Source organism: Natator depressus, chromosome 21 (assembly GCF_965152275.1).
Source record: "Natator depressus isolate rNatDep1 chromosome 21, rNatDep2.hap1, whole genome shotgun sequence".
In the NCBI taxonomy this organism is placed as follows: domain Eukaryota; kingdom Metazoa; phylum Chordata; order Testudines; family Cheloniidae; genus Natator; species Natator depressus.
The window spans coordinates 11,720,934-11,748,880 of NC_134254.1; the positions used below are offsets into that span (position 1 = coordinate 11,720,934).

The 27,947-nt window shown below is 44.9% G+C and overlaps 2 protein-coding genes across 3 annotated transcripts in view; one reads left to right on the forward strand and one right to left on the reverse strand.

Moving 5' to 3' along the window:
* The window catches only part of SLC26A8 (solute carrier family 26 member 8), a 29,814-nt gene extending 6,821 nt beyond the window's left edge, over positions 1-22,993 (reverse strand). The window contains exons 1-15 of the mRNA XM_074936263.1: positions 22,272-22,993; positions 20,788-20,957; positions 17,121-17,260; positions 14,263-14,379; positions 12,914-13,089; positions 11,646-11,810; positions 11,001-11,150; positions 9,658-9,740; positions 8,501-8,648; positions 7,344-7,457; positions 6,553-6,630; positions 4,939-5,034; positions 2,378-2,484; positions 873-942; positions 77-169 (exon numbers count right to left, since the gene is read on the reverse strand). Of these exons, the coding sequence (XP_074792364.1) occupies positions 77-169; positions 873-942; positions 2,378-2,484; positions 4,939-5,034; positions 6,553-6,630; positions 7,344-7,457; positions 8,501-8,648; positions 9,658-9,740; positions 11,001-11,150; positions 11,646-11,810; positions 12,914-13,089; positions 14,263-14,379; positions 17,121-17,260; positions 20,788-20,957; positions 22,272-22,391 (1,827 nt within the window). The 5' untranslated portion in view covers positions 22,392-22,993. The remainder of the gene's footprint in view (positions 1-76; positions 170-872; positions 943-2,377; positions 2,485-4,938; positions 5,035-6,552; positions 6,631-7,343; positions 7,458-8,500; positions 8,649-9,657; positions 9,741-11,000; positions 11,151-11,645; positions 11,811-12,913; positions 13,090-14,262; positions 14,380-17,120; positions 17,261-20,787; positions 20,958-22,271) is intronic.
* An 888-nt stretch (positions 22,994-23,881) lies between these two features.
* The window catches only part of MAPK14 (mitogen-activated protein kinase 14), a 50,226-nt gene continuing 46,160 nt past the window's right edge, over positions 23,882-27,947 (forward strand). For both annotated transcript variants that reach the window (XM_074936407.1, XM_074936408.1), the window contains exon 1: positions 23,882-24,066. In XM_074936407.1, coding sequence (XP_074792508.1) covers positions 23,951-24,066 — 116 coding nt within the window. In that variant the 5' untranslated portion in view covers positions 23,882-23,950. The remainder of the gene's footprint in view (positions 24,067-27,947) is intronic.

A 27,947-nucleotide genomic window follows, 5' to 3' on the forward strand; every position in this document is an offset into this window, starting at 1 on the left:
TAGTATCTCAGAGAGGGTTGTGTGCTTCCACTGGAGGAGGTTAGAAGCTGATGGTGATTGGAAAAGTAGCGTTTACCTTCTCTAACAAGTAGCCTTTGAAGTGTCTCATATTTGCAAAGGAGATGGAGGAACAACACTGGAAGATTTTCACACCTTCAATCTCCGCTGCCTGGAAGACAAAACCGGAGTCTCTGAGGTTTGTGCCTATGCTAGAAAAATGATCCACCGTTGACATTGACAATGGGTCTCCTCTGACCAGGACAAGCCACATTGTTTCCAAAACTCATTAGTGAAAACACCCTACGCCTTGTCTACACCAAACTTTTTTTTTTTAAGTTCTTCCACCTTTGCAGCTCCATGAGTTTAGCAATACCGGGAGAACTAATGTAGACATTGCTGTTCACTGCAGCATTATCCAGATCTGCATAAAGTAGGGTCAATAACATTATGGTAAAAATATCAGTGCCCTGCTCTTGCTACCACTGCTGGGAGAATTTTTAAGAAACTCTAGTACAGACACAGCCATTATTGACATCTGTTGTGAAAAATGAGTCATTTTCCTAGCATAGACAAGACCTGACTAAGGACAGCAGATCAGCAATAAATTCTATATAGTTCCAGCAATGACAGGGAGCAAGCCTTTGATTACTGGGGGAGCCTGGATCGATTGAATGAGCTCCCAAAGTGACAAGTCAGACTGATCTCCTGATCTTTGGGCAATTTGTATCACTCTTCGCTGCCAATATTCAAAGATCCTTACAGATTTTCAAGGCTTGAAGTGAATGAACTGAGTCTGATAGATCACTCCCAGGTGTCCAAGTGAAGAAGCTGGATTACAGAGAGGAACTGAGTATTAGGTTTTGTTCTCTTACTGCTTTGTAGTCAGATAAACTTCTGTATAGATCTGTGTTTGGAATCTGGCCCAGCATCACAATCTTCATTCTGAAATAAGATGTTTATTAGGTTTTCTTAGAGTAGAGAGGAAAAACTAGCACCACCCAATATTTTGGTCCCTGTCCCTATCTTCTTTGTTGGGGACACCCAAGCACCTGTGCCCTTCACATCAAACCTTGAACCGTCTAGAAAGCTCTGTTTCAAGCCAGGGAACACTCCAGGCAAGGGTATGTAAGAAGGCATGTAGTCTCTCCCTCTCCCAAATCCAATATATTCTCCAAAGAAGGGAGGAAGGAGGATCTAGATCGTGGCTAGTGTCAGTGTGTAGTGACACTGTACTCAAAGGAATCCATTTCCTGGTAACTTTTCTCATTCTTTAGAGTATTGTCAGTACACACCCCCACTTTTGGGAAATTCACCAGCAGTAAAAAACCGCCAACATGGTATGAATGCGGAGGATATTTAAATGAACAGTTATCCGGAACTCTTTCTCAAAGTGCTCATTAGATGTCAATGCTAGGTCACAAAAATGATGCTGCACAGAAGTATGAGCTAAATTCCATGTCGCAACTTGAAATATTTTCATAATTGTGACATTCTGAAGGAATGCCTTAGAAGCTACCTTGGATCAATTCAACTGAGGGCTGTAATATTTTGGTCTAATTCTGGTTGTTAGCCTGGTATGGGGGTAGCTGGATGGTATTTAGTAGCCTGTGATATACAGAAGGTCAGACTTGAGGATCTGGTGGTCCCTTCTGGCTTTAAACTGTATGACTCAATAAATGTCTTCTGATACTTTTAAGGACTGGGATACCTGCTAGCTCATAGTGTGTCTCTGTACAGAATTTAATGTCCTTTGATAACCACTGGGAAGAAATAACCTGTCCCATAAGTCTATCAATGTAAACCTTAAATAACTGGAGGTGGGGAGGGGGCGGGGAGATTTTACAGAAGAGTTTTGTTCTGTTACAAGAGTAGAGAAGGGTCCATTTAGTGTCGATCTTGAGTAAGCTGATCTCCCCTGGCAGTGAAGGCATTTAGTGAGAAGAAAGATACGTTGATGGACTGAGTCAGGTGAATATCAATGGCCACTTTAGGGATAATCTTGGAATGAGGACACAGCGTACCACCTTATTGTTATGGAAGACTGTGTATAGAGGGTAGGTGATTAAAGCAAGCAGCTCACTGACTCTCCTGGCTGATGTTATCATCACAATAAATGGTCTTCAGTCAGATGACAGAGGCACCCTTTCCAGAGGCTCAAATCGATAGTCCATCAGCTAGGCTAGGAGGTTAAATTCCCCAAAATGTACCAGTTCATGCGCAGATGGGAAATCGTGAGACCTGAGAAAAACCTTGACCGAAGGGTTTACCCCACAAGCACAAAAGCACTTCTGTACTGGACTGTGACATACTGCTATTCCCAAAATAACAACTTTAGGTACACTTAGTGCCCTGCTCTGAGGGTAACATGACCCAGTACCTGTGTGACCTAACAGTGATGATGAAGAAGGTGAATCCCATTGCGATGGCCAAGCCGATATCGAGACCAAGACACAGAACGGCTGCAAAAGTCACAATCCAAATAACCTTTGAATAAGAGGCAGGGAGGACAATATTAGCTGCTGACAGGGTCAAACAAGAACACACCAACAATGCACCCATGTAACCTGCTCCATCTCAGCCACCAAAGACAGCAGCATTCACTGAGTCAAACCAATAATTCAGCTGCGTCTTGTACTGATGAATGTACTTGGGACGACTTCTCTTGTGCAGAGCTACTGTAAACCTCAGAAAGGCCCTAATGACTTTTCAGTTGAACTGTTCTGGGCAGCACCATCAAGCTAGATTTATTATTATATTATTCGCATTACAACAGCACCTATGAGCCCCAGTGATGGCCCAGGAGCGCACGGTGCTAGGGGCTACACAAACACAAGCAGAATGAACTGTGTGATGGCTGCAAACATCATGTTAGTTCTGCAACATTTTTGAGAGGGGAGATTTGGTGGGTTTACTTAGGAGGGGAAAGAAGGAGAATGGGACAGGGCAGGGGAAAAGGTGTGAAGGAAAGCTGAGGTGAAGATACTGTGAGAAGGGAGTGGAGTGCGGGAGCAAATACCCAATCAGCCATAGGGCAGAGAAAGTCAGAAAACATTCTTTGGACTGTCCAAAGGCCAAAAGGTCCCTGCTTTGGCTTCTGCTGGTCCTACCACATGGCATCTCTGACTGGCTTCTCACTGCAGCTCATTTGGTTGCTGTACGAAAGTAGAGGTTAGAAATGGTAGCATAGGTGAAGTGTCTCAACTTCACTCCTGGAACATTTCTAGCCTGGAAGTGGTGACAGACAGGGATCAAAGCACAGGGCTTCAGAACCTCCACCACAGACTCAAGCTACAAATGCTGATAGATTTACTCCCCCTACTCCACCAAATATACAGGCACCATACATTTGAGGATGCAGAATCCAAAGCCCATAATACACTAGGGGCAGTGTTATGTGTAACTCCAAGGGGATCCAAGTCTGCATACATAATTGTACCCTACACCAAGAGGACTATAAGGATAAGAAGGCCTGACTGAGACAGGGTGCTGAGAATTCCCAACATAGGTCTGGAGCGCCATCCCCAATGGCAGAGAAACTGTACTGAGTCCCTGGGTACCAAGACCCAGTCTCTCCCAGAAGGAGATCATGTGCTAAATCCTGGAGTGGAGTAACAGGGGAAAGAACCCTGCTGTGGTCAACTGAAGAAAACACAACCACTCTCGTTGGAAATGGAGGCACAAGTGACCCAGATGCTCCATCCTTTCCAGTGATCAAAGGGAGCATTGACCGAGGTTGACACCAAAGTCTCCACAATCTGAGGAGAATGAAAAGCTGATGCTCAGTCGGAATCTCAAGCCTTCTTAACAGGGTTTCAGTGATGTGAAGGTATCAAATGGCAATTGGGGTCATGCTCCTCTGAGCTCAGACTCCTGCATGAGGGGAGAGGGGATGTGGGTCCACAAACGGTGGGAAGACATCATGGCTCCAATGGACACTGCTTCTTATAGGTTCAGTAGTTCAGTCACCAAGAGCACACTTCTGCCTACAGTGTGAGTCTACTTGGCTAACACTTTTTAAAAGCAGAACCTGCATTTAAAGGGAGAGGTTGGCTATAGGTTACAGGCTGCTTTTACACCAATATGTGTTAGAATAAATTACAGTTCAGCTAATGTATTTTTTAATACATGTATGTTTTAATAAGCTGTTTTAGTTCAGCTGGAAATGTTCTAGGTTCATAGAATTTTAGAAAATCTTGTTTCCAGCTATAAGCCTTGCCAAGGAGTAGGTGAGTCAAGTTTTATAGTGTTTATAAACAGGCTACTAAAGTTATGGGCCTCTCTTGTCCCAGCTACCAAAAACCACAGCACAGGCTGAGAGTATTAAAAACAGAATGTATGATCTGGAAGCAAACCTCCTCAGGTAAATTTCCTTTCCTTAACACGCAGAACACTGAATGAGGTATCACATTTAGTTTATCTATTTATCAGTTAGGTGTGTATACCATGCTCATCACTGTGGGATCTCAGCATTCAACATTTGTCTACTTCAAACATATGTGGAGATAATTTTGTTGATTTTTTCATTGCATATATTTTATTTTGGGAGAAACTTTCTTAAATATATATGTTCTTTTTAAAAAAACAGGATACAAAGTAATCTATAGGTGAAAGAGGGCGTGGGCTGGCTTGGGTGCAGGTGAGAATTGTTTCCCTGCAAACATCCAGCTCTTCCAGCCTGAAGTCACCCACATGGTACCTGAACAGTTTGCCTCCCCTAACATTTTGAGGCCATAAGCAATTCTGCCTATATTGAAATAATTGCAAGTTAATTTGTAAAACTATTTCGCTGCATCAAACAGCCCCTTTCAGTAATTCAACCTCCTCTGTGCAGCAGAGGACCATCTCTCCAAGAGCACCTGAATTGATGGCTCTGCATCCTTCCCTGAAAGCATACACACACCCCCGCTCCAAATCCCTGTGTGAGTCTTTCCCACTTACAAAATGATACTTATCCTGTCTCCACAGGGTGGGGACGTCCATAAATTTTTCAAGAAATGGGAACATGTTGACCATTACAATCGCAGCTAGTACAGCCTATGGGAGTCAGAGAAAAATAGCATTTATTCTCCTGTTAATTCGTTATGGGACTCTAAACATGCTATGAAATGGATACATAGACCATGGCTAGATAAACTGCTAAGTTAAGGTGTTAAAATATCTACATTTCAGTAATTACCGTGTATACATATGACTAACAATTTTCTTCTGATCTGTAAACCCATATTAAATTTGTATATAATCTCCTGTCTAATTTCACAGGAATGTCTGCAAATATAATTGCATCGTCTGTTGAAATATGTGTTAACTTCCGCTGCAGTACGCTTCAATAAACCACCGCAAATATGCTTTTGCCTCCTGAAACACTAAGGGAGGGCCACATCGCCACCTCAAAAATACAGCTTCGATAAGGAGTGCTTTTCGCTAGCCCGGACAACACATAGCCAGACAGGGGAAGCCGTCTGACACCATTTGTCAAAAACACCCCTTTTTCCTAATGCAGACAAGAGAATTGGGGGTGGGTAACATCCAGTTTGTTAGCTAGTTCTGGGAGAGGGCTTGGTCTTCCCATCTTAGGCCATGTCTACGCTTACAAGCTGATACAGCTGTGCTGCTGTAAAAGCACGCGTGTAGCTGCGTTATGCAGACGGGAGAGCGCTCTCCTGTCGACATCATAAAACCAGTTCAACGAGTGGCGGTAGCTATGTTGGTGGGAGAGCATCTCCCGCCGACATAACGCTGTGCACATGAGCGCTTATCCTGGCAACATTTATGTCGCGCAGGGGTGTGTTTTTTTCACACCCCTGAGCGACAAAAGTTTTGCTGACATAAGTGCTAGTGTAGACATGGCCTTACAGAGAGGCCAGGGGACATTGGAAAATAATGCTCGGTCTCAGCAGTTCCCTAAGTAAAACTTTCCAAAGAATGGGAGAGCCAGAGGAAATATTAAGAGATGAATGGAAATATGGGTCCCTGAAAAACAGTATTTTATTATAGTCTCATAGGGCAATGAAAGATCTGGGGCCGGCAGTTTAGGAGACCATTTGGTTTTGGAATAAATCTCAAAGTCCAAGCTGGTATCACACATACTAAAACCAAATTCCAGTTGGAGGGTTTTGTGTCCTTTAGTGAAGTCTCTGAGGCACCAATCCTACAAACACGTACACATTTATGTCTAAGAGTACTTCATGGAAGCGTATAGCCCTGTTGAGTTCAATGGGACTACTCGGTGTAAGAGTTTGCAAGATAGGGGATTAAGATAATAAGCGAAACCTTTATTTTTAAATGATGGATTCTGGCTATGACGTTTCATTTATGCTCCAGCCCATGAGACCAAGCTCTTTCTAAACAACCAGAAATGGCCTCAGATGCAAAATTTTCTCTCTGGATTTTCAGCCCCATAAAGTTTAGGGGCATTTGAATCTGTGACTTTGGTTTGGTCCCATCCCTAGAAACCGTTAACTGTCGTGTAATCCCTACTGCATTCTGGAAGACTTCTGTATTATGCTTAGTTATGGGAGCAGCCTACTTACATCCTGTTTCAAATTCACTTACATTAGGCAGAGCCTGGAAAAAGTGTCCTGCTTTCATCACTACCACTAGCATTATGGATGTTCCAATTAGTGCTGCAAACTGAACAGAGATATTGTGTTAGAGATGCATTCCCGACCTGACCATGTGTTGCTCCCCTGCTGAGCTCCTCAGATATCGAAGGCTGTACGGCCACCAGCCACGCATCTTATTGAGGGAAGAAACTAATGCAGGATTTCACATTACAGCGGGAAACAGTACTGCAAAAGTACTATTGCTTTGTCCAACCCTCCACCTCTAAAGCGCCAGCTTTCACTGTGCGGTTCAACCCATTGGCCTAATCCCACTCAGAGGATTCTGAAAGAGTCTGGTGACGTTGCATACCACTCAGATACACTTTTCTTTTCAGCTGAAGGACCATTTGCCCACAAACAGTATACGCAGGGGGATTTGAGACCACCTTCAAGTAAGGAAAGGGGCAAAGGAAACTGTGTGCTTCTGATTGCAAGATCACCACTATTACGCCCTAGCACAGGAGTTGCAGCAACAGTAGATGACCCATCGTGTTCTGCTCCAGATACTGCAAAACTAGCAGTCTGTGATCATGTAATTAAAGACTGCATGTTAATGCAGAAGCATAAGGGGACGGAATTAACGTTGCACAGGCAGAATTGTGAAAAGTGGTGTTTACAGAAGTCTGTAAATTGCTTGGATGAAAACCAGGGCCCTAGTGGAATTATATTGATCCTAGAGGAGGGTCTGGAAGCTTGACCTCCTGATCAGGTATCGCAGCTCATAAAACCAACCCAACTCACCTGTGTTTTTCCACCTGTCTTCTCCTGAATGACAGTCCCAGAAATAGCACAGCTGACGGCAAAGCTTTTGAAAAATGAACTGAAGATATTGCATAGCCCTATAGCCATGAGCTCCTATAAAGCACAGACAAAACAAAAACACACAACCCCAAAACTTACTTACTTATAGTAACTGTGGTTTTTTTCAAGAGTGATATTACTGTCTGCTCCCATTTATTGGATGCCCACCTGTACTGCTTGGCTTTGCGGACCTTTTGAAAAGCAGGGCTAAGGCACTCCCTTTCATTGTACCACATGTTCACACCTGAAGCACTGACCTCAACAACTTCAGTTCCTTCTTCTAAAAGAGTCCTTTGAGAGTGAACTCTAGCCCCCTGAATGATATGACACCCCAGTTAACATGCACAGCATAATGTACCTATGCAAATGCTGGGTGTAAATGACATGCCCTTTGTAGTCATCCCCGAAGGCTACAAGAAGTCATGCTGACTTCCTACCTGCCTTAGTTCCATCCTAATAAAATCTCAATGCCTTCGTAAGAAGCTAAATATGAAATGGCGTAAGCTTGCTAGTTACTAACCAGAGTACACTAGAAATAATGGAGTTTGAGGCCAAAGACTTCCCATATCATCACTCCAGACAGAGAAGATCCTTGCACCAACAGGTGGCTACAGAAAGGAAGGAAATGTGGCTATTCAGCCCTTTTATAACCTTGGCTATTAATGTTTGGGTGCTGTGCACTTTGAACAGGTTCCAAAATTCATTGGCATAAGCCGGGGGTGCATCCCACAATTAGGAACATACAGAGGTCAGGTTGTAGAAGAAGTAGCTATTTTAGCCTGGCCTCTCCAACCCCTCTACCATATCCCATATCTTTCTTCAGGGGCAAACAAACATCCATATGCATGTGATTGGTTTCAGGCAGGGTGCTGGAAGTCACCCATTGTTTTAGCCTTTCTCAGCTCGTACACTGCTTCAGATAGTTGTGATTCCAGTGCTCTTCCTCCTGTTGGGAAGATAGCTGAGTTGCTATCTGGGCTGCATTTCTGCTCTGCCCCTAGGACTCCCACCACACTCCGAGACAGTTAGTGGCTTTGGTAAGTGACAAGTAAGTCCAGGTTGGCTGGCCTAGGAAGCATGTGAGGTTGTGCTCTCACCTGGTTGCTGGAGATGTTGTAGTTGTGAATACAAGCGTACCTCTTTCCCACGAAAATGAGAAGGAAGTAGCTTACAATAGCCAGGGAGAAGGCATGGGCTACAATCCTGCTCAAATTTGATAAGTCTGGCAGTGTAGGAGGCAGAAACCTGGAATAGCAGAGAATAAATTGTCTTAATCTTGTTCTGTGCCTTACATACAGTTCCCCGTTCAGGACCTCAGCTGACGGCATTCAGAACTCTTCAGGGGATGCTCTGAATCTTGTTGGGGTGATCACTGCCATCTCATGAGAATCCCTTGATGGGTATGTGCACAGTAAATGTAAATCAGTAATCTGTGGAGAATACTGTTTAAGAGAGGAGCAGATGGAGGGTGGATCAAAGAGCATGCAGGTAGCCTCTTTCCAACCAGCATAGCCACAGGAGCGGGGCAGGATGCCAAGCATTACCGTAAGCACTAGGCAGAGACCTGGCTAACACACAGAGTAGCATTTCATGGCCCTATGGGAGGTGGGAGAGAGCTACTGGTTGGGGTGTGTCTAGGCTCCCCTATCTACATGTTGCCTTCGGCAGCACACAATGAAGGGAGCACAGACTGCATCTATTTTCAGCAGCAATAAGGATCGTTGCTGAATGTGTTTCACCCAGAGCCCTCCTCTCAGAAATATCCTGCACTGCACTTTCCACTGGGCTTCTACTGCTGGTCTATAACCTCTTGGGGCCTGAATTTCAACCTCTTGTAAAATAAGGATACTTAATATCTCAGTTGCAGGGATAGTGGGAGGTTTAGTTCATTAATGTTTGTAAAATACTTTAAGTCCATTGCAAGGCAAGCCCAATGTAAAGAAAAATGACCAGGAGGAAAAAAAAAAAGACATTTGGAAAAACAAAACAGAAAACCCATACAAACAAGAACCTTTCTCTACAATTTAAAATAAAATTTAATCTAAAATGTAAATAAATAAAATTAAATTTGTGGATGGTAAATAACGGTGAGGAAAGGGCAGACATACAGAACAATTTGGATTACTTGGTAAGATGGGCCCATTCAAACCAAATGTTTTCATAAAGCCAAATGCAAAGTCATACATCTAGGAACAAGGAATGCAGACCATCTCTCTCTCGAATACGTTTTCATTCATAACTGGGAATTACCAACCTGTGTGGAACCATTTTGGCCGCAAGCATACTGGATTCGGCATGCAGATGCACATGGTTAGCAATAATGGTGATTGTAATAATCTGGGAAGGAAAACAGGAAAATTATGTTATAGATAGTAAATTCTGGGGGGGAGGGGGCAGAGACGGTCTTTTCATACATGTTATACAATACTTCCTTAAGAAATACACCAAAAGAAATGCAGTTTCTAGTTTGTGATAATGGAAGATGAGGAGAAAGCTAAACACTTGCTTACAAAATTCTATCATAACTTAACTATGGAATGTTCAAAATTCCACAAGAATAATTACAGCAGCTACCTACAGATTCTTTCTGCAAGTGGAAATATATGAGAACCTTGAAATAACCTGTTAAATGTTCTTTTCAATAAAATACATAACTACTGGCACTTCTGAACTTCTTGCAGGTGACCATGATTATGATGTGGCACTACATAAGGAGATATTACAATCAACTTTATTATTGACTTGACAATTTTTGAACACTAAAGAGTAAAAGTGTTCTTTCTCCAGTTGTTAAATTAATAATAAAGCAGGATAGAAACCAGTTTACAATCTCTGATCTTGGATTCCAACATGGCCATTGTCACAAACGCGCCCTATTCTACGAAGTGCTGAGTAACCTCAACTTCCGCTAACATCAATCACAGTTGGACTCTAAGTACCTTATTCCTGGGGAAAAGTACCTCTGACCTGCTGAACTTTCAGAATTCTGGCTGAGCAGAATGGTCAGAGTTTTCCTTTCAGCCTTTTTTAAACTATTTTTACATTTAATATTTTTGATCATTAAAAAAAAAAAGACGCAGGAGAAGAAAAAGAGAAAGAGAAAAGGTAAACGAAAGATGACACCAACAAAATCTGAATCCACAGCTGGAGCCTGTCTCTAAAATAGAATGAGTCTGAACATCCCCGACATCTGGGAAGGTTCAGATTCAGACCTGGATTTAGAAACCCCAGTGAGTGTTTGGATGCAAAGTTCTAATTTTGCTCACAATAAATAAAGATAAGAGGTTCAAACTCTGATCAAGAGGGTAGACCTGGTGTTTTGGTTTGCGCCAATTTCTGAATAATACTTTGCATTTATACAGCACTTTACAGACATTAGTTACTCCTCACAGACTCCTCAGGAGGCAGGGATGCAGAGATTTAGTAATTGTCCAAAGCCACTCTGCAAATCCGTGGCAGAGCAGATAATGGGACTCGGGAGCTCCTGGTTCACAGCCCCGTGCTCTAACCACCAGACCAAGTTGCCTCTCATATAGTGAGACTTTGCTGGTTTCTGTTACTTTTCGTTATCACAGTGGACATATGGAGAAGACTTACCAGGAGAAGTTCCATAGGGAATGCAACAGGACTGTGCTTGTAAGTTATCTTGATACAATTGCTGATCCTCAGCATGACTAGGCCAACCAAAAATAGCAATATACTGGTGGCATTAGCCTTTGGGAGAGCCACGCAATACTGAAACAGGTTCTGAATGGGAAACATCACAGAGAGGATGAGAAGGGGATATTACAGCTTTTTTTATACGAGCTGGCATTTCACCCTCTCTAAAAGGATGACAAAGGATGTCCTTGTATTTCAACTAGAAGGCCCTTCTGTGACAAAAGTATCTTTAATGGGAAGAGGGAGACAGCTACTAAGAACACAGCAAGATCTTAAAAATGTTTTCTATAGAGAGCAATACAGAAAATAACAGCACAGATATGGCTTTGTACTTCTCATTGTATTTTCTAAAGTAAGTAGAGAACCCTCTCCAGCCCCTCTCTCCTCCTAGCATCCAGAAAATCTGCATACACTGTATAGTACACCCACCTACGAAGAGCGAACGTAGCTACGGTTGAGACTTGCCTAATTTCTCCCCTAGCAATGTGCTTATACTGAAATTATCTTAATTTCTGAAGCTGTTCATTCCCTTCCCCTCCAAGGGGCAGGCACTTCTCTGAACCAAGTGTCTGGTTTACTCACGTAGAAAATGGCCAGGGGGCCCATGTGGAAGTTGATCACAATCCCGAAGATGAAGGAGAACTGGGATACGATGACATGCAGCGCTGCTGCAGTGAGGTAAGAATCAATGAGGGTCTTTGGCAGATAGGTCGTGACAAACCCCAAGCAGAAGCAGCCTAAAAGCAACTGAAAGGAAGGCAAGAGAGGAATGAGAAGTGGTGGCACAAAGGGGACTGAGCCTGACACTAAGTGATCAGCTACTTTGGAACCTAATCCTTAACTCTCCAACACCCTCCTTGTCCTTTATACACCAAAGGCCTGATTCTCCACTACTTTACACCAGGTGAACTCATTTGTACCTGTTGCATCCATTTTGCACAATGAGTAAAACACTACTAAAGCAGCTTGATAGCATTTTTCATCCACTTTGTACAGGTATAAATGACTACATAAAAGTGCAAGCAGTGGAGAATCAGGCTGCCAAATGCAAAGCATTTAACTCTAACTATCCAGTATCACACAAGGAGATTCTCTGGCCTCCACTTTTGATCTGATGGATTAGAAATAATTCCAAGACAAAAAACAATGTTAAAGAGAAATTAAGAGTCGGTATAGAAATCAGTACATGTAAGGGTAAATCCTTATAAGAACATCGCAGTTAAGAAAAAAACCTACTAGAAAAGGAAAGACATTCAGATTTAAGGTTAAAACTTACAAGAAACCCAAATATTTGAAAGCATGGAAATCCACAGATAAATTACCAAAACTACCAGGCATCACTGGCAAGAGACAAGAACTGACAAGTGGGGCGAGGCAGCGCAATAAAGACTCTTAAAGGTGGAGTCAAAAAGCTGAAATTTGATGCAGTAGAAAATGAAGAACCAGTGAAGAGATTCAACTGGGGCGTGTGTACAGGTGTTTTGGAGGGAATGAACAGAACAGGTAATCACTGAGTGATCCATCCCCTGTTGTCCACTCTCAGCTTCCAGCAGTTCTTGTTGTGTGGACAGAAAAAAATTCTGATTCAGGAAATATTATGGAGGAAGACGTACCAGGATTTGAAAATGAATTGAATGTGTGGGTCAAGGGGTAGAGGCACCTTGACATATCTTGGTCGGAAATCCTAAGAGGAAAAAGATCTAGAGCCCTGTGTTCAATGCACTGCAAAAAATATATATTCAAACGTGTGTGCTGGGAAAGTTTAACCTCTTGGTAGTTCTAGTTCCCTGGTTTGTACAATGTCCATCAAGGCCACATCCATCGGGAGTTAAAAGGAATGCAACTTCTACCTGGATGATCCCAGTCAGAAATGTCGTTGATGCAGTAAGTGTCAAGGCTTCCATGTAACTCTTCATATAATTTGCATCTGAGAAATTGGCAAAGGTTCCATTAGCAGTCAATATAGGGCTGAAATTCAGAGTCTTCAGAACATCTGCCACCATTGCATTCAGAATGCTGAATGAACCTGTGACCAACAGAAGCAGAGAACAGAGAAGAAGGTTGCGTGATTCCCTGCAACCACAAGTCCATTTTTCACCCCCACCCATGCACTAGAAGGTCTATTTTCACCATCTGTGTGTGTTTGTGTGTGTGTGTGTGTGTGTGTATATTTACATTCACACACACTTCTTAATAGCTACATAAAATGATGTCTGAAACACTGATTCTCACTCACCTCCCTCCCAAGTATATGAAATTCCTGATATATCATTCGAAAGCAGATTACATCTACAACCTCACAAACATGAACTAGCAAGTTGTTCAGATGCATGACCAAAGATTATTTCAATACAAACTCTAAACAAGCTTTTACCCCACTGTCAAATAGACTGAAAAGTGAATGTGAAAGAAGTTAGCTGAAGAAGGAAGTGTAGCTCTGGCTCAAAGACTAGAGGGCACCCTATACCCACTTATTGTGATACAGTGGCCAACCTTTTCACCTGAAAGGAAGGGAAAACAAAGGAGGAGGTTTAGGATCAGAACCATTGCCAAAAAATAATTGCCAGGACTCTGTTCACAGATTTATGTCTCCAGTCCATTTGTTTGTTGATCTCTTTGTACAAATTTCTCTTTTTCTCGTGTGTTTGTATGTATTGTGAATATATAATTCGGAAGAGCGCAGAACCATTAAGGATGTGATAGTGGCAAGCAGCTGTGTGACCCCCACAAGCAGACCAGAAGCCAAATTGTGACTCTCAGTCTGGTTCCCCACTTGCTCTCGGGGATGGTGGGGGAGAGAAGGAAGGAAGAGTATTCTGCGCAAGCCCTGCTGTGTCTGGTGCTGATTACTCTTCCATGGCATTCTGGCTCTCTCCTCTGTCCTGGTACTTGTGATGTGGATAGTTCATGCAAGGAAGTAAGTGGACACCTTACTCCCTTGTGCGGGCATACAAGGTAGTCCACAGTTGAGTCCTAAGTGATTTCCTCAGGATCATACAACAAGACAGTTACAGAACGGGAACCGAACCCAAGCAGGTGACTAGGAGCGAGGATGCTCACTCCAAGACCATGCTACCAAGTAAGATCAAATAGATGAGACAAAGATAGATATAGGCACCTCCCACACCCTTTAATGACAACTCTGCACATGACCCCATAAGTCCTGGGGACCCAATTCACAGAGCAGAGTAAAACTTACCAATGGAGATATGGTGCGAAGTCCCGAATATGACATATGTTAATGAGCAGCAGAATGCAGAATAGAAGCCATTGACAACTGGTAGTGGTAACCTCGTTAACAAAACTCCTGACAGTCCTGGAGGAGAAACATACATTTCTAAAAGCAAAGTGTACCTGGCCAGATTTTATCTTCTACTTTTATTTTTGAAGTGAAACTCTGCTTGTGAAAAAGTGCCAGCCTGGCAGCCTTGAAGAATGAAGCTCCGTATTTATTGACAGAACAGGCACAGCACAAGCAGCAAAGCAAGGTTCCCTCATACTGACCCAGTACTGTCTCCATCTGTGTCTGGAGAAGCCACCTCCAGAGGTGACAGGACAGTTCAGCCCCCATAATCCATTCTGCCGAGAAGGCAAGAATTGAGACTGACAACTATGGGGCCAGTTAGTGTCAAACCTTGTGGTTGTTTTGTGACATGGGCCCCAATTAACTAGAAACTGGACTTAGAACCACAAACTCATTTCACTTAGGTCACCTAACGATGATCAGATGCTAAAAGTTTTATGACAGGTTTCAGAGTAACAGCCGTGTTAGTCTGTATTCGCAAAAAGAAAAGAAAATGGCCCAACTTGATTATCATACACATTGTAAGGAGAGTGATCACTTTAGATAAGCTATTACTAGCAGGAGAGTGGGGTGGGGGGAGAGAAAACCTTTTGTAGTGGTAAACACCCATTTTTTCATGGTTTGGGTGTATAAAAAGATCTCCTGTACTTTCCACAGTATGCATCCGATGAAGTGAGCTGTAGCTCATGAAAGCTTATGCTCAAATAAATTGGTTAGTCTCTAAGGTGCCACAAGTACTCCTTTTCTTTTTTAAAAGTTTTATATATCTAGCCAATTAAATTGCACTAAAAAGTATGAAAAATATGATTCACAGCAGTCTGATGTTTTGTTCCTGCTCACTTGAAGCAAGCAGTTCAGCAAAAGCAGGTGACTACCAAATTCTCTTTGTAATTCATTTAGTAAATTTTAGGTGGGCATGGAGGTGGTGTTCAGATACAGCTTGGGATTAGATTTAAAATGAGGACTGGGTTTGAGGCCAGATCAGGGCTTAGGGACAGGTTCCGTTTCAGAATGACTAACAATGAAGTCTGAGCATTGTTTTTTGAGATTTTAGGCCCAATGGACAGAAATCTTGAAAGCTCAGTTGTTCTCATGGTATCTGAGACATATTTGAATATAACTGGAAAATAAGTCCCTTCTGGTTTTAGATATGACCCAGGAACTGAACCATGTGGTGGATTCTATCAGGATTCTAACAGATTCAAGTTTCTGGCCCAACATACCCATCTTCTATATAGGTCTCCTTTCAGTTTTACCTCCAGAAGTTGGAGATAGGTCATCCAGAAAGGTCCTAGAGGGTACTGATCAAAATTATTGGAACCTGTAGCTGAGCTGTAAACCTCATTGTCACAAAGAATACTAATAAAATACTCAAAAAGAAAAGGAGGACTTGTGGCACCTTAGAGACTAACAAATTTATTTGAGCATAAGCTTTCGTGAGCTTACAGCTGAGCTGTAGCTCACGAAAGCTTATGCTCAAATAAATTTGTTGTGGTACCTTAGAGACTAACAAATTTATTTGAGCATAAGCTTTCGTGAGCTTACAGCTGAGCTGTAGCTCACGAAAGCTTATGCTCAAATAAATTTGTTAGTCTCTAAGGTACCACAAGTCCTCCTTTTCTTTTTGCGGATACAGACTAACACGGCTGCTACTCTGAAACCTAATAAAATACTGAATCTTAGAAGGCGTACATGTGTGTATGCATATTTGTTTGAGAGCACATGTGTGCCTCTCTGTGTATGTCTAATATTGTGCATAAGAGTAAATGCTGAGTACAAGTACAAACATATGTATGCAGATGTTTACAGGCCTGTACATAGCAGGCTATAAATTCAGTTAAGGAAATTTGATGTCAACTTGAAGCCCATTGTATATTCCCCAATAAAAACTATGTTAAGATGGCGGTAAAGACTGAAAGTATGTATCAGTAATTTAGGGGTAAAATATATTACCGGGATGTTACAATTATTCCAGAACCAAGCATTATAAATCCTGGAAATTCAGAGTTCACGTCAAACTTTAAAAAAATACAAACATGTCAAGGAATGGAAACAAACAGTCAGGGCATTCGAACAATCTTAATTCTGCCCTGTATTTAAACCATGCAATAACCATATGATTTTTATTAAGGCATTTTAGTGTTTGTGATCCCAAATTAGATTAAAGTAAGTTTTAGAGACAAATTAGTTTTTTTCCCCTCTCACAGCATCCGTTGTTTAAGAAATTTTATCTCAGCTCATTAATTGTAAATTCTCAGAAAATGTATTCTGTAATCAAAGAGTAAATGCTGTAACTTTGGGGAGAATACATTGTGTTCTTCATTCATAACAAAGTGGTTGAATCCCTACTTTAAGCAAATAAATAAACAAACAAACAAGTAAACACAAACTTAACTATGGAACAATGAGCAGTGCTTCCATACTAGGGTAAGCATATGCAAATGTACACAAGCATATACATGTGAGCTGAAAAAGCTACTTTCAAATTCATCCCCCAAAACTAATCCTGCAAGTGCGCATACACATGCATACCCACATCAATGTGTGCATATATGCAAGATGCATACCTGAAAAACAGACGCACTTGCAGGTACACAAAAGCACGCATATACAAACTCTATCCACTTTAGGACCCTACATGACTGGAGAATAAACTTCTGATCAGCCTAGGGAGAGTGGAGGAAAAATGAGGTATGAATAAAAGGAAAAAGATGGAACGGGGAAGACACGCAAGAATATTTTTCTTTGCTTACCTTGTGGAATCTGGACCATCCCCACACTTAGGCCAGCATGTATATCGTTCAGGAACCACTCTCTGACTCGATATGCACACAACCAGTTCAGGATAGGAAACATCTTGAGTATGATCTTTCTGAATCTTGCCCAGGAGAATCTGAAAGGAACCAGACAAGTTCTGTGTGCACTGCTGTTCAGTAGTTCCACCTCTGTAGCTTCTTACCAGGGCTTTGTCCTTTTTATGCCCAGAATTCATAGAGCTATGATTAACCCCTTTCAGGTCCTGTAGAGACATATAACATGAATGCAATGTAGTGATCCCTATGTCTGGTTCCCTTGCATTCCATTCAAATCAACAGCAAACATTTTGTGTGTCACTCACATTAGTCTTTGAATTAAGATCCCCAACTCTGGACATACTGATTTCTTATTTTTGCTACCAAAGATGATAAGTGGAAGACAGTGCTTAGATTCCTGCTATTCTGATGAGGGTGGAAAACTGGAAATGATAAAATCTTTGAAAACCGAGGTGAAAAAGACTTATTAAGTCCCCATGTCTACCACAGAGAACAGTCAAATTTGTTTCTTGTACTATATTCAGTAATATGGGGATGTCAAACTGATGGCCTGCAGTCAGGATTAAGAACATAAGAATGGCCATACTGGGTCAGACTAATGGTCCATCTAGCCCAATATCCTGTCTTCCGACAGCAGCTGGTGTCAAATGCTTCAGAGGGAGTGAAGAGAATAGGGCAATTTATTGAGTAATCCATCTGCTGTCATTCAATCACAGCTTCTAGCAGGCAGAGGTTTAGGGACACTCAGAACATGGGTTTGGGTCCCTGACCAGCTTGGCTAATAGATACTGATGGACCTATCCGCCATGAACTTATCCAATTATTTTTTGAACCCAGTTATACTTTTGGCTTTTGCAGCATCCCCTGGCAATGAGTTCCACAGGTTGACTGGGCATTGAGTCACATAATGCATTTATATGGTCCACATGTCTTTATCAGAGTTTCTAATAACTAAGCTTTCATTTAAAAAAAAGAACAAGTTTCTAGTCCTCATGTCTGCAATAACGCCCCAAAGCGAACCAAGTGTAACCGATGCAGCATCTGCCCAAGTCTGCAGACAGCCTGAAACAATGACTTTGAGGAGTAAACTTCCATCTTCCCTATTAATCTGATTGGGCTGTCAACTTTAAAGCCCAGTTATGACACTTTGATGTCAAGATTAACTATTTAATCACTGATCATTGTCGTGGACAGAATGGGGGCATGGGGAGTGATTGAACTTCAATGAAGAAAAGAAGTACTTGTGGCTACAGCTGTAGCTCACGAAAGCTTATGTTCAAATAAATTTGTTAGTTTCTAAGGTGCCACAAGTACTCCTTTTCTTCTTGCAAATACAGACTAACACGGCTGCTACTCTGAAACCTGAACTTCAATGGTTTGGCAGCTAGGAATGAAACACAGAGAAGGAACAGAAGAGACTCACAAAGATAGGGAAGTGGGCCAGACACTGTGAAAGGAGGATGAGGAAGCAAGAGAAACAAAAGACAGAAACAACAGGCCTAAAGGGGGGCAGATTTTCTCAATGAATGATGAATGCAATAATAAAGCACTGAACAAATAATGTTGAGCTACTACATAAAGGCCATATTCTCCTCTTGCTCTCTGTGCAAATCTCCTACTGACATCAGGGGGTAATACACAGACCTCAGTGTAAACTCCAGCTCTCAGACCATAACTAAATAGAATTCGACCCTCTACTCCAAATAACTTTGATACCTTTGTTCTAGTACTTTGTCTGATCTCTCTTTTATTTAATATCTCATATGATGGAGCTTCCTTGATCTCTGTGAAGGATGTTTTTCTTTCTGATTATTCCTAAAGGTAAAGGAAGAGCTAGAAAAGGAGGCCGGGGATAAAATTGCACTCTTATTTACATCAATGTAAATCTAAAATGCCTCCACTCACCTCAGTGAAATTACTCCAGATTTACAACAGGGTAACAAAGCTGAATTTGACCCACAGTCTTAATTAGCTTTGAACCTCAAGTCACATCAGGGTCACAAAACAGCAGGTGACGCTTCAGCAGTCACTTCAGTTCCAGTGAGCAGTTGAAACAGAACACCAAGAAGTGATAATTCAGTGATGTTTCAGGAGACTTGGTCTCAACTTCTTTATAAGAACAGTGGTATGTAGGTGCTCCTATTAAGCGACTCAAGAATAAGGAACTCACCTAGTCCACTCACAGTGCTCTTTGTCGGCCAATCCACAGAACAATAACTGGTATTATTTCAAAAGGAAGCCCCTGTCCGGATCTCCATATGGGAGAAAGGAAGTGTGCCCACGAAGAAAACCTACCACACGCAACCCCCTGATGAACCCAAATAAATCCCAAATGACTGACAGAATAAAGCCTGAGACAACATGGAGATGACAGTTCAGTCTGGGTGACAGTCACACAACAAAACTAAAGGGAATGTGACAAATGATTTTCCAAACTTTGATTGGTTAATTTTTCCATGGTGGAAGAACAAGACATCCTCTGATGCTGCTGAAAGAGGCTCCTTTGTGGTCAGCACCTGCAGCATCTCAGCATAGATGACAGGTTTCAGAGTAGCAGCCGTGTTAGTCTGTATCCGCAAAAAGAAAAGGAGGACTTGTGGCACCTTAGCAACTAAACAATTTATTTGAGCATAAGCTTTCGTGAGCTACAGCTCACTTCATCGGATGCATTCATGAAGTGAGCTGTAGCTCATGAAAGGTTATGCTCAAATTAATTTGTTAGTCTCTAAGGTGCCACAAGTCCTCCTTTTCTTTCAGCATAGATGGGTATTTTGAGTCTTTGGGTATACACTCTGGAGTGCAAGTCCCTACTGGGAAGAAAAGGGTGGGGTTATATTAACTAATGCTGCATTTGCACACTCACCTCGCCCATCCTAGAAGGGAACCTTAGAGTGCAGCAGCAAGCAAGGCAGAATGAGGTAGAGCAATTTCTGCCATACTCTTAGGAAACCTAGTCTCTTTCTACGCTAGGCGGGAACTGAAAGTGATACCTGGGAGAATTTAAACAAAAATAGCAAATACAAATGCCAGAAAAACCAGATGTAACCTTGTGTCTGCCAGCTAGGGTGGAAGTAAGCACTGGAGGGGACTGAAACAATTAGCAGAATCCCTCCTCACTATGCATAGCTACCTCACATTACCACAACTGTGAAATGAAGAGAGACTTTTGTGGTCTGTAGGCAGGAACTCCCCCAGTGTTCTGGTAAGCTTGACACACATGCAGGGCTGCCCCTAGAGGTGGGTGACGCCCTGTGCACCAACATTTGGGGGCACTAAATCTTTGCATTCAGGGGTCCCAAATCCCTGATTTTGTGTGGGATTTTTTTCTCTCAACGGTTTTGCTTGATGGCTTTTGTTTTGCTCAGTCATCTGGAGGGCACCAAAAACATTTTCCATCTTTGGTGGGAAAACAGATACAGATGGCCCTGCTTACCTGCTCTAGGCATGGGACTCTACAGTTTGGTGCTTTGATTAAGCTTCTATCAGTCACCTCTGTATTCTAGTACTGAGTTGGGGCAGCCGGAGGGTCAGTCGCTGCTTTTACATTGGTACGTGAACAGGCTCCTCAGTTTCTTCATACCTGCCAAATTCCTGGTATATTACTCACCTGCACTGGACCCTTCCTTGGATTCTGAAGTCCCTGTTCCTTGGGGAGGGAGTGTTTCTTTCATAGTTTTTCTGAAACTGCTCTTCAGTGTATATGCCTCTCTTGATTCTGTACTTCCCTAGCTGCCTGGGAGCGCTGACCGTCTCAGCATCCGGCTCCATGAGGTCACACTGATAGTGGGCAGTCAAAAACGTGGGAATAAGGGAAGGCAAGAGAGTGAAATCAAAGTCACTGTCCTTACCCGTGACAGTGAAGGGAGGAAGGAGGTCACAGAACCGGACTGTCTCACTGAAAGAGAATGTTTAACTGGCTAAGCCGGGGATACATCCATCCCTGGTGTAACCCCATCCAAGCAGGGGCGCTGGAAAAATTTGTTCAGTGTGGGTGCCGAGAGCCATTGAACCAAACTGTAAACCCTGGATATGCTGGAAAAAACCACTTCAAGCCAGAGGGTGCAGCCGCACCCCACTTCCAGCACCCAAGCCACTGGGAGCAGTGGTGGCGCTGTTAGCACCCCCTCCACCGCAGCAACCCCCAGGGCCACTGCGGGAAGAATGGGACCCTTGCTCCCAGATCCCTGGGGCAGCTCTTCAGAGGGGCTGGGGGCCGAGTGCCCCCGGGGGGCCACTCTCAGCCTCTCCCTCCCCTCTCTCGACTCGCCCACGCCCCCTCCCCGTGTTCTCCCCGCCAGCCACGGCCCCGCCCCGCCCCGGGACACCCCCCTCGCTCGCCGGGAGCAGGGGGAGCCCAGGGCCCGCTCACCCGCGGCAACCTGAGCCGCCGCCGCCGCCGCCGCCCCGGCTGCGAGACTCGCGGGGGCGGCCGGGCCTCGCCAACTGCCAACCCCGGGGTGGGGCGCGAGGGGCACGGGATGCTGCCCCAGCTCGCCCGGGGGGGGCTGGGCCCCGCCTCCAACCCCGTGGGGTAACTGGGTCTGATCCTCTCCAACCCCATGGGGGGCACGTCTGATCCCCTCCCCTCCCCTCCCTCCTCTAACCCCATGGGGGGCACATCTGATCCCCTCCCCGCCCTCCTCCAACCCCATGGGGGGCACGTCTGATCCCCTCCCCGCCCTCCTCCAACCCCATGGGGTAACCGGGTCTGCTCCCCTCCCTCCTCCAACCCCATGAGGGGGCACGTCCGATCCCCTCCCCTCCCCCCCCCCCCGGGATGACTGAGTCTGAGCCTTTCCCTTCCCTCCTCCAACCCCATGGGGGGCACGTCTGATCCCCTTCCTCCTCCAACCCCATGGGGTAACCGGGTTTGATCCCCTCCCCTCCAACGCCATGAGGGCCACGTCCGATCCCCTTCCTTTCCCTTCCCTCCCCCGGGGTGACCTGGGTCTGAGCTTCTCCCCTCCCTCCTCCAAGCCCATGGGGGCCGTGTCTGTGAATATGGCACAGATACTGAAGAAAAGTGCATGAACAGCTCATAAAACTTTTCATCCGCTGCACGGTACATAGTGAAGCAAAAAGATCAGGCACCTTGATCAGCCCCAGTATTTTAATAGCCTCTTCTAGGGCAGTTCTTTGGTTTTTCTTGCATCCACCTACTTTCTCAAACCCAATTTTATGTAATTGCAAAATAACCAGCGTTTCATGCATTTGCCACTCAGAAGCAGTTTGGTGACTCACGTCTGTCTTGAATAATAAAGCGCCTACAAAACTCGCCACCTCAAGTGAAAGACAGCATGGTCCAGCGCTTAAAGGGAGGGGCCCCTGCGTTCAAATACTGACCGCCACTTATTTGTTGTTGCGTGACCCTGGGGCAGTCACTTCACTTCGTTATTTGGTGCCGACACCGAGCTTGAGCTCCATTTCACAGGGCATTTCACGGCATGCTGCACTCTCAAGCAAAGGCTTACGTCCCATTGCTTCCCAATGCTCAGACCCGAGCCCGGCGCTAAGCCCCTACACAGCTGCTCGCTCCGATGCGGATCCTTGTGCACCGCCCAGCCCCCAAAAGGCGGCTCCCCCGAAGCGCCTACAGCCCTGAAGACAGGGCCACAAGACACGGGGGGTGAGGGGGGGGCAGCTGGAGAGGATTTCGCATCTTTCCTCCGCCCCATTATTCCGTGGGCTCCTGCGTGCAGACGGCCCCAGGGCAGAGGGCTGAGTTGGCAGAAATCAAGCACGGGGGGCGGGGGACGAAGTGAAATGAATCCCGAGACACTAGAACCACAGGGGCCGATCGCCTCTGATGTACCAGAGCCAGCTAGCCCCATGCCCAGCAATGACCAGGCCTGGCCCCCTGCCTCTCTCCCCCAAGCCCCGCCGGGCCCAGCCGCCCCCGGTGCCGCTAGCAGCAGCCCGGCGCCCTGCAGCCGGGCCCAGCCGCCCCCGGTGCCGCTAGCAGCAGCCCGGCGCCCTGCAGCCCGGCTCCAGGCAGCCGGGCCCAGCCGCCCAGTCCTCCGCGCCAGGCTCGCCGCCCACGCCGCCCGCCGCGCGGCTTCCCCGCGCCCCGCTAGCTCCGCCCCCCGCCCGGTCTCAGGCCGCTCTCGCGAGAGAGGAGGGCGGTGGGCGCTGGTTCCATATTGGGTCATCGCCGCGCCGTGCGCCTCGGCTCTCGCGAGGCGGCGGCGGCGGCCGGGCGCGATCGATTGGTCGGGGTTCCGGGAGGAGGCGGACTCGCCTGGGCAGTGCCACTGGGCACGGGCGGGGGAGGTCACTCCGGAGTCGCCTTCGCCGCCTGCCTTGCTCTGCCTGTGAGAGGAGTCTCCCCCCCGCATCAACATCTGGTTCCTTTCAGGACCCCCCCCCCCCCACACACGCGCTGTCCCGCCCCTTGGGGTGACAGTGCGGAGCACCCAGGGGCGCGTGAGGAGAACCCTAACAGCTCGCGCGGGACAGCCCCCACTCTTGTTTTTTTTGGTTTTTTTTTTGGGGGGGGGGAGGCGCTGCACGAGACACCCGCGGCCCCTACGGGGGCAGCAGCGCGCGACAGGGGAGGGGAGGGGGGTCCGCGGCGGCTGTCAACGGTCACTGGCCCGGGCCGTGGTGAGGGGGGGGCCGGCGGCGGCCCGAGGCCCCCCTGAGGGGAGGGAGGGGTGCAGACCTGCCCCTCTCTCTGCAGGGGGGGGGGCGGGGGAGGAAGAGCCACTGCTGGGGCCGCCGGCAGAGTCCCCCCTCCCGCCTGGCCGGGCGGGGCGGGCTCCGGAGCCGAGATGTCTCAGGAGCGGCCCAAGTTCTACCGGCAGGAGCTGAACAAGACGGTCTGGGAGGTGCCCGAGCGCTACCAGAACCTGTCCCCGGTGGGCTCCGGGGCCTACGGCTCCGTCTGGTGAGTGGGGGGTGGGGCGCAGGACGCACTGGGGGGGGGCGGGAGGGAGGCTGCTTGGATCGGAATCTGCCTGTCCGAGCTGCACCCCGGGGCCCCCCCCCACTTTCTCTGGGGGTGGAGGGGAGGTGGGGAATCTGCCCCGGCTTCTCACCCACTTCGGGGGCACCGTCGGTGTTGCACGTGCGGGGGCGGCGACTGAGTTGGAGGGCGGGGGGTTCCCTGCCCTCGGTGGGGTTCGCCCCTTTCCTCCTGCCCCCAATATGGGTGAATCAGCCTTGCCCACGGGCGACTTTTATCCCTAGATTAGTGGAGAAACCGCTGCAGAAGCCGCGTCTCCGCGGTGGGATGCACCAGATTGCACCACATGGCCGGTGGTGGTAAAGTCAATTTCACAGAAGATAGTCTTGTCCCACTCTTCCTCCAGGGTATTAATGCGCACACTTTCCTCCCTCTCCCCCACCCCCTTTAGTTACTGAGTGGTGGGGCGTGCCAGAGTCTGCTTTGCAGAACAGGTGCCTGGTAGCTCTTGTTCCAGTTTCAGCTGGGAACTGCAGAGCAGGTGGCATTTGGGGTGATTTTAAAGAGAGGTTTGTTGATACTGGGACAGTGATGTGGTGGGAAAGGCTATGAGGCGATCTCTTCTGCCTTGCCCTATCTGCCAGGAATGCTCTTACAGGTAACAATTCCATACCACTGACCATGGGAGGTTAACATAGGGAAATTCGTGGTCTTTCCTGAGTGAGAAAATTAGGTGTAGATGCCTATGGTAGCAAAATCCTGCTGTCAGAGCTGTGAAAGTGTGGACATAACTGGCAGGAAAAAAACATTCTGGTCTTTAATCTTTTCTTAAACTAATACAGATAAGATGTGTATCTGCAGAGCTTGACTTGCCTGTAGTCACAGCAGCATGATTAAAAAGGTTGTACTCCCTTGTTGCATCAAGTATTTTTGCTCATTTCGTGATGCAACAGTGCTTATTAGTTTTGGTCTTCAAAATGTAGAATAGGAAATGAGTTTGTCTACTTGACTAGCCTCAGTTTTGCAGTCAAATCACAATGATGCGTGAAAGCTTTTTTAGGCGGCTTTGCCCTTTTTTTAAAGAGAATACGTAAAACATTAATGTCTTATGAATGCATATAGTGTTTAAAGCTTTTCTGCACCCAGTATGTCAGACCCTGATGAAGATTTTGTAATAGTGTTTCCACACTGTGGTCTCCTCCAATGTGTGAAGTGAGCATGCGTTAATGAATTTTTATGCAATATGTAAATTTATATCTACAGTGTAGGACTCACAGTAAACAATACTAATGAAGAAAAGTAATAGCCATGTATACACTGTAGCTTTTAAAAAACCCAAACTGTCAGCTGTTTGTTTTTTTAACAAAGGGTGATTATATTATACTAAATTGTTTGCAAAGTTCCATTTAAATAACCTCTATTAAAACTGTTATGTACTAAAGTATATGAGCATTTGTCCTTTATCTTTTGTATAAAGGTTAAACAGGTTCTAATAGTATGAATGTGTTCCCCCCAAAGTTTTACTGTAGAAGGGCTGAGCTTTATTGAAGTAGTAAGATAAGGCCTGACCTTGCTGGTTGGTTGATATCTCCTGAGATGCTGAGTGTTCTGATTGCCCATTACAATCAATAGGAGTTGAGGGTGCTCAGTGCCTTGTGGCAGGGTCAATCCTAAAAATAAAATGAGCAAGGTTTTCTCCTACCCCCAACTCCTATTGTGCTTTCCAAAATGCTTGCATTACTTCCAAATATTTCTTTCCACTACCCATATAACATAAGGATTTGCATCATGAACTTCCTGTTTTGCTGTGTCAAAACCTTTAAAGATTGTGCAATTGCATTAGTAGCAGAGGAAGTTGTATTTTCTGTTGGAAGCAGCTTCAAACATGTAGCTGATAGTTGCAGATTATCAAAGTTTATTATATCACACAAGGACTTGCTCTGGTCTGGCACATCTTTTCCTTCCTGATCCTAATGTAAAGTCACTGTGTTGAATGAGGCATCAAATTAATTTTCATTGTACCAGATTGAGACTGCAAACACAGGATTATGATTATAGTGTGATTAACACCTTCAAGACAGAAAACTCCCCAGGCAGTGATGCAGATAAAATGTACTAGCATGCATCACTACTTGCACACCAAGGTGAGGGGGTTAAATAGGATGAATGTCTAGGCTGTTAGGGAGAAGACTCTTACTCAAACATAAATAACAGAGCTAACAAGTCCTGTAGATTAGTGTTTTCCAAATTATGGGGTGCAGTAGTTGGGAGAGAAGGCACGGGCAGATCTCTCAGTTTGTTCTTAAGTCTCGTCCTTGATTTAAAAAGAATAGAAGGAAGATGTATACATTAAGATGTGGAGATGAAAGATGGGCAGCTCAGTTTTCAAAAGTCTGGGAAACTCTGGTGTAGTCAGTGAAGTTGCCTATGCTGACTTATGAAACCATTGCAGTAACACCTATTGTGTGAAATGCTTATGCTGCTTGCTCTTAGAACAGTTTAGCATCTTCATGCAACATAGCTGTTGTTGTTTGTATTCTTATTGTGCATTCACATGAAGTGCACTCTACAATCATGTTGGCATCAATGCATTCTGGGATTCCTGAAGCATCTGTTTCAGAATGCTTCCATGTGGTTGTTAGGTACAGGAGATTTTGATTAACTTCCAAATGCAAGGTACTACATTGTAGAATGGAATTGGGACAAATGACTGAATTGATGCTGGTGCAACTCTTTTGGCTTCCTGACCATATTGGGGAGAAATCATTGGTGACAGCATGGGGTCAGCTAGATCCAAACTAAAGACTGTCCCAGATGTTTCAGTCACTTTATGCAATTGGTACTTATAAAATGTGTTGAACATCTGTTGTGTGTAGATACAAAGTGTTGCCCAGGCATTGCAAGTTCAAAGTGTTCCAAGCAATGTGTTTTTACAACAGCTTTTTTGCCTAATGTATAAAGGGCCTCCGTCCATAAATGCTCTAGATTGCCTCTTTAAGGCCGTACTTAGTTTGGGGAAGAATGTTATAGGTTATGTAGCTCTTCAAAAAGAGGTATTCTTTATAAAGAATAGTAGACTGTAAAAATACACAGTACTGAGTTTATCAGTTGAGAGTCAAAAATCAAAGGCTCAAACCCAGACTCTGAGTTTCTTGCATGTTATGCTACACAGCTAATTCCCTTTAGCTTTAAAGAAAAAAAAAAACTACCGCACATTTAAAGAACTGTAAATGTTAAATTTTTAAGGGGAAATTAAGTAAAAACCTCACATCTCTTCAAATAGTTTTCAAAATCATTGCTACTTTAAAGTGTTTTTGGAATAGCATCTATCTTCACCCTCACCAATCCATCACCAAAGTATCTGATCACTTCTGAATTTAAAAATAAAATAATAAAATAGAAATAATTATTTTTACCTTTCCAACCTGTAGGAGAAATAACTTAATTGGTTTATAGGGTGGTTTGATTTGTTTGTGAATGGTTGTAGTGTGTCTATATATGAAGTATCCATGTGGGGTGCATGTTACATGGTGAAAGACAAACTCATTTCTTTTGGCTAATGGGAGGGACTTGGAAGAAAGCAAGGTTGCTGGGGAAGAAGGGTGTTCCTGGTGTGGGGCATGGCATGAAAGGAGCCATGGAGTTCACTGGGAGGAGCCTGAAAACAATTTAGTAAGGCAGGTGGCATTAGCAGAACATGCAAGCAGGGGTGTAGCAGGAGACAAGTCATACACATGAGGAGGTGCTGGGCAGAGCCTTGAAAGTGAGGTCAAGGAGTTTGAACTTGTTATAGAACTTGAATTTTAAGAAGTGGAGGTATATTGTGAGTCATTTTCCATCCTGAACTACTTACTGTACAGCAA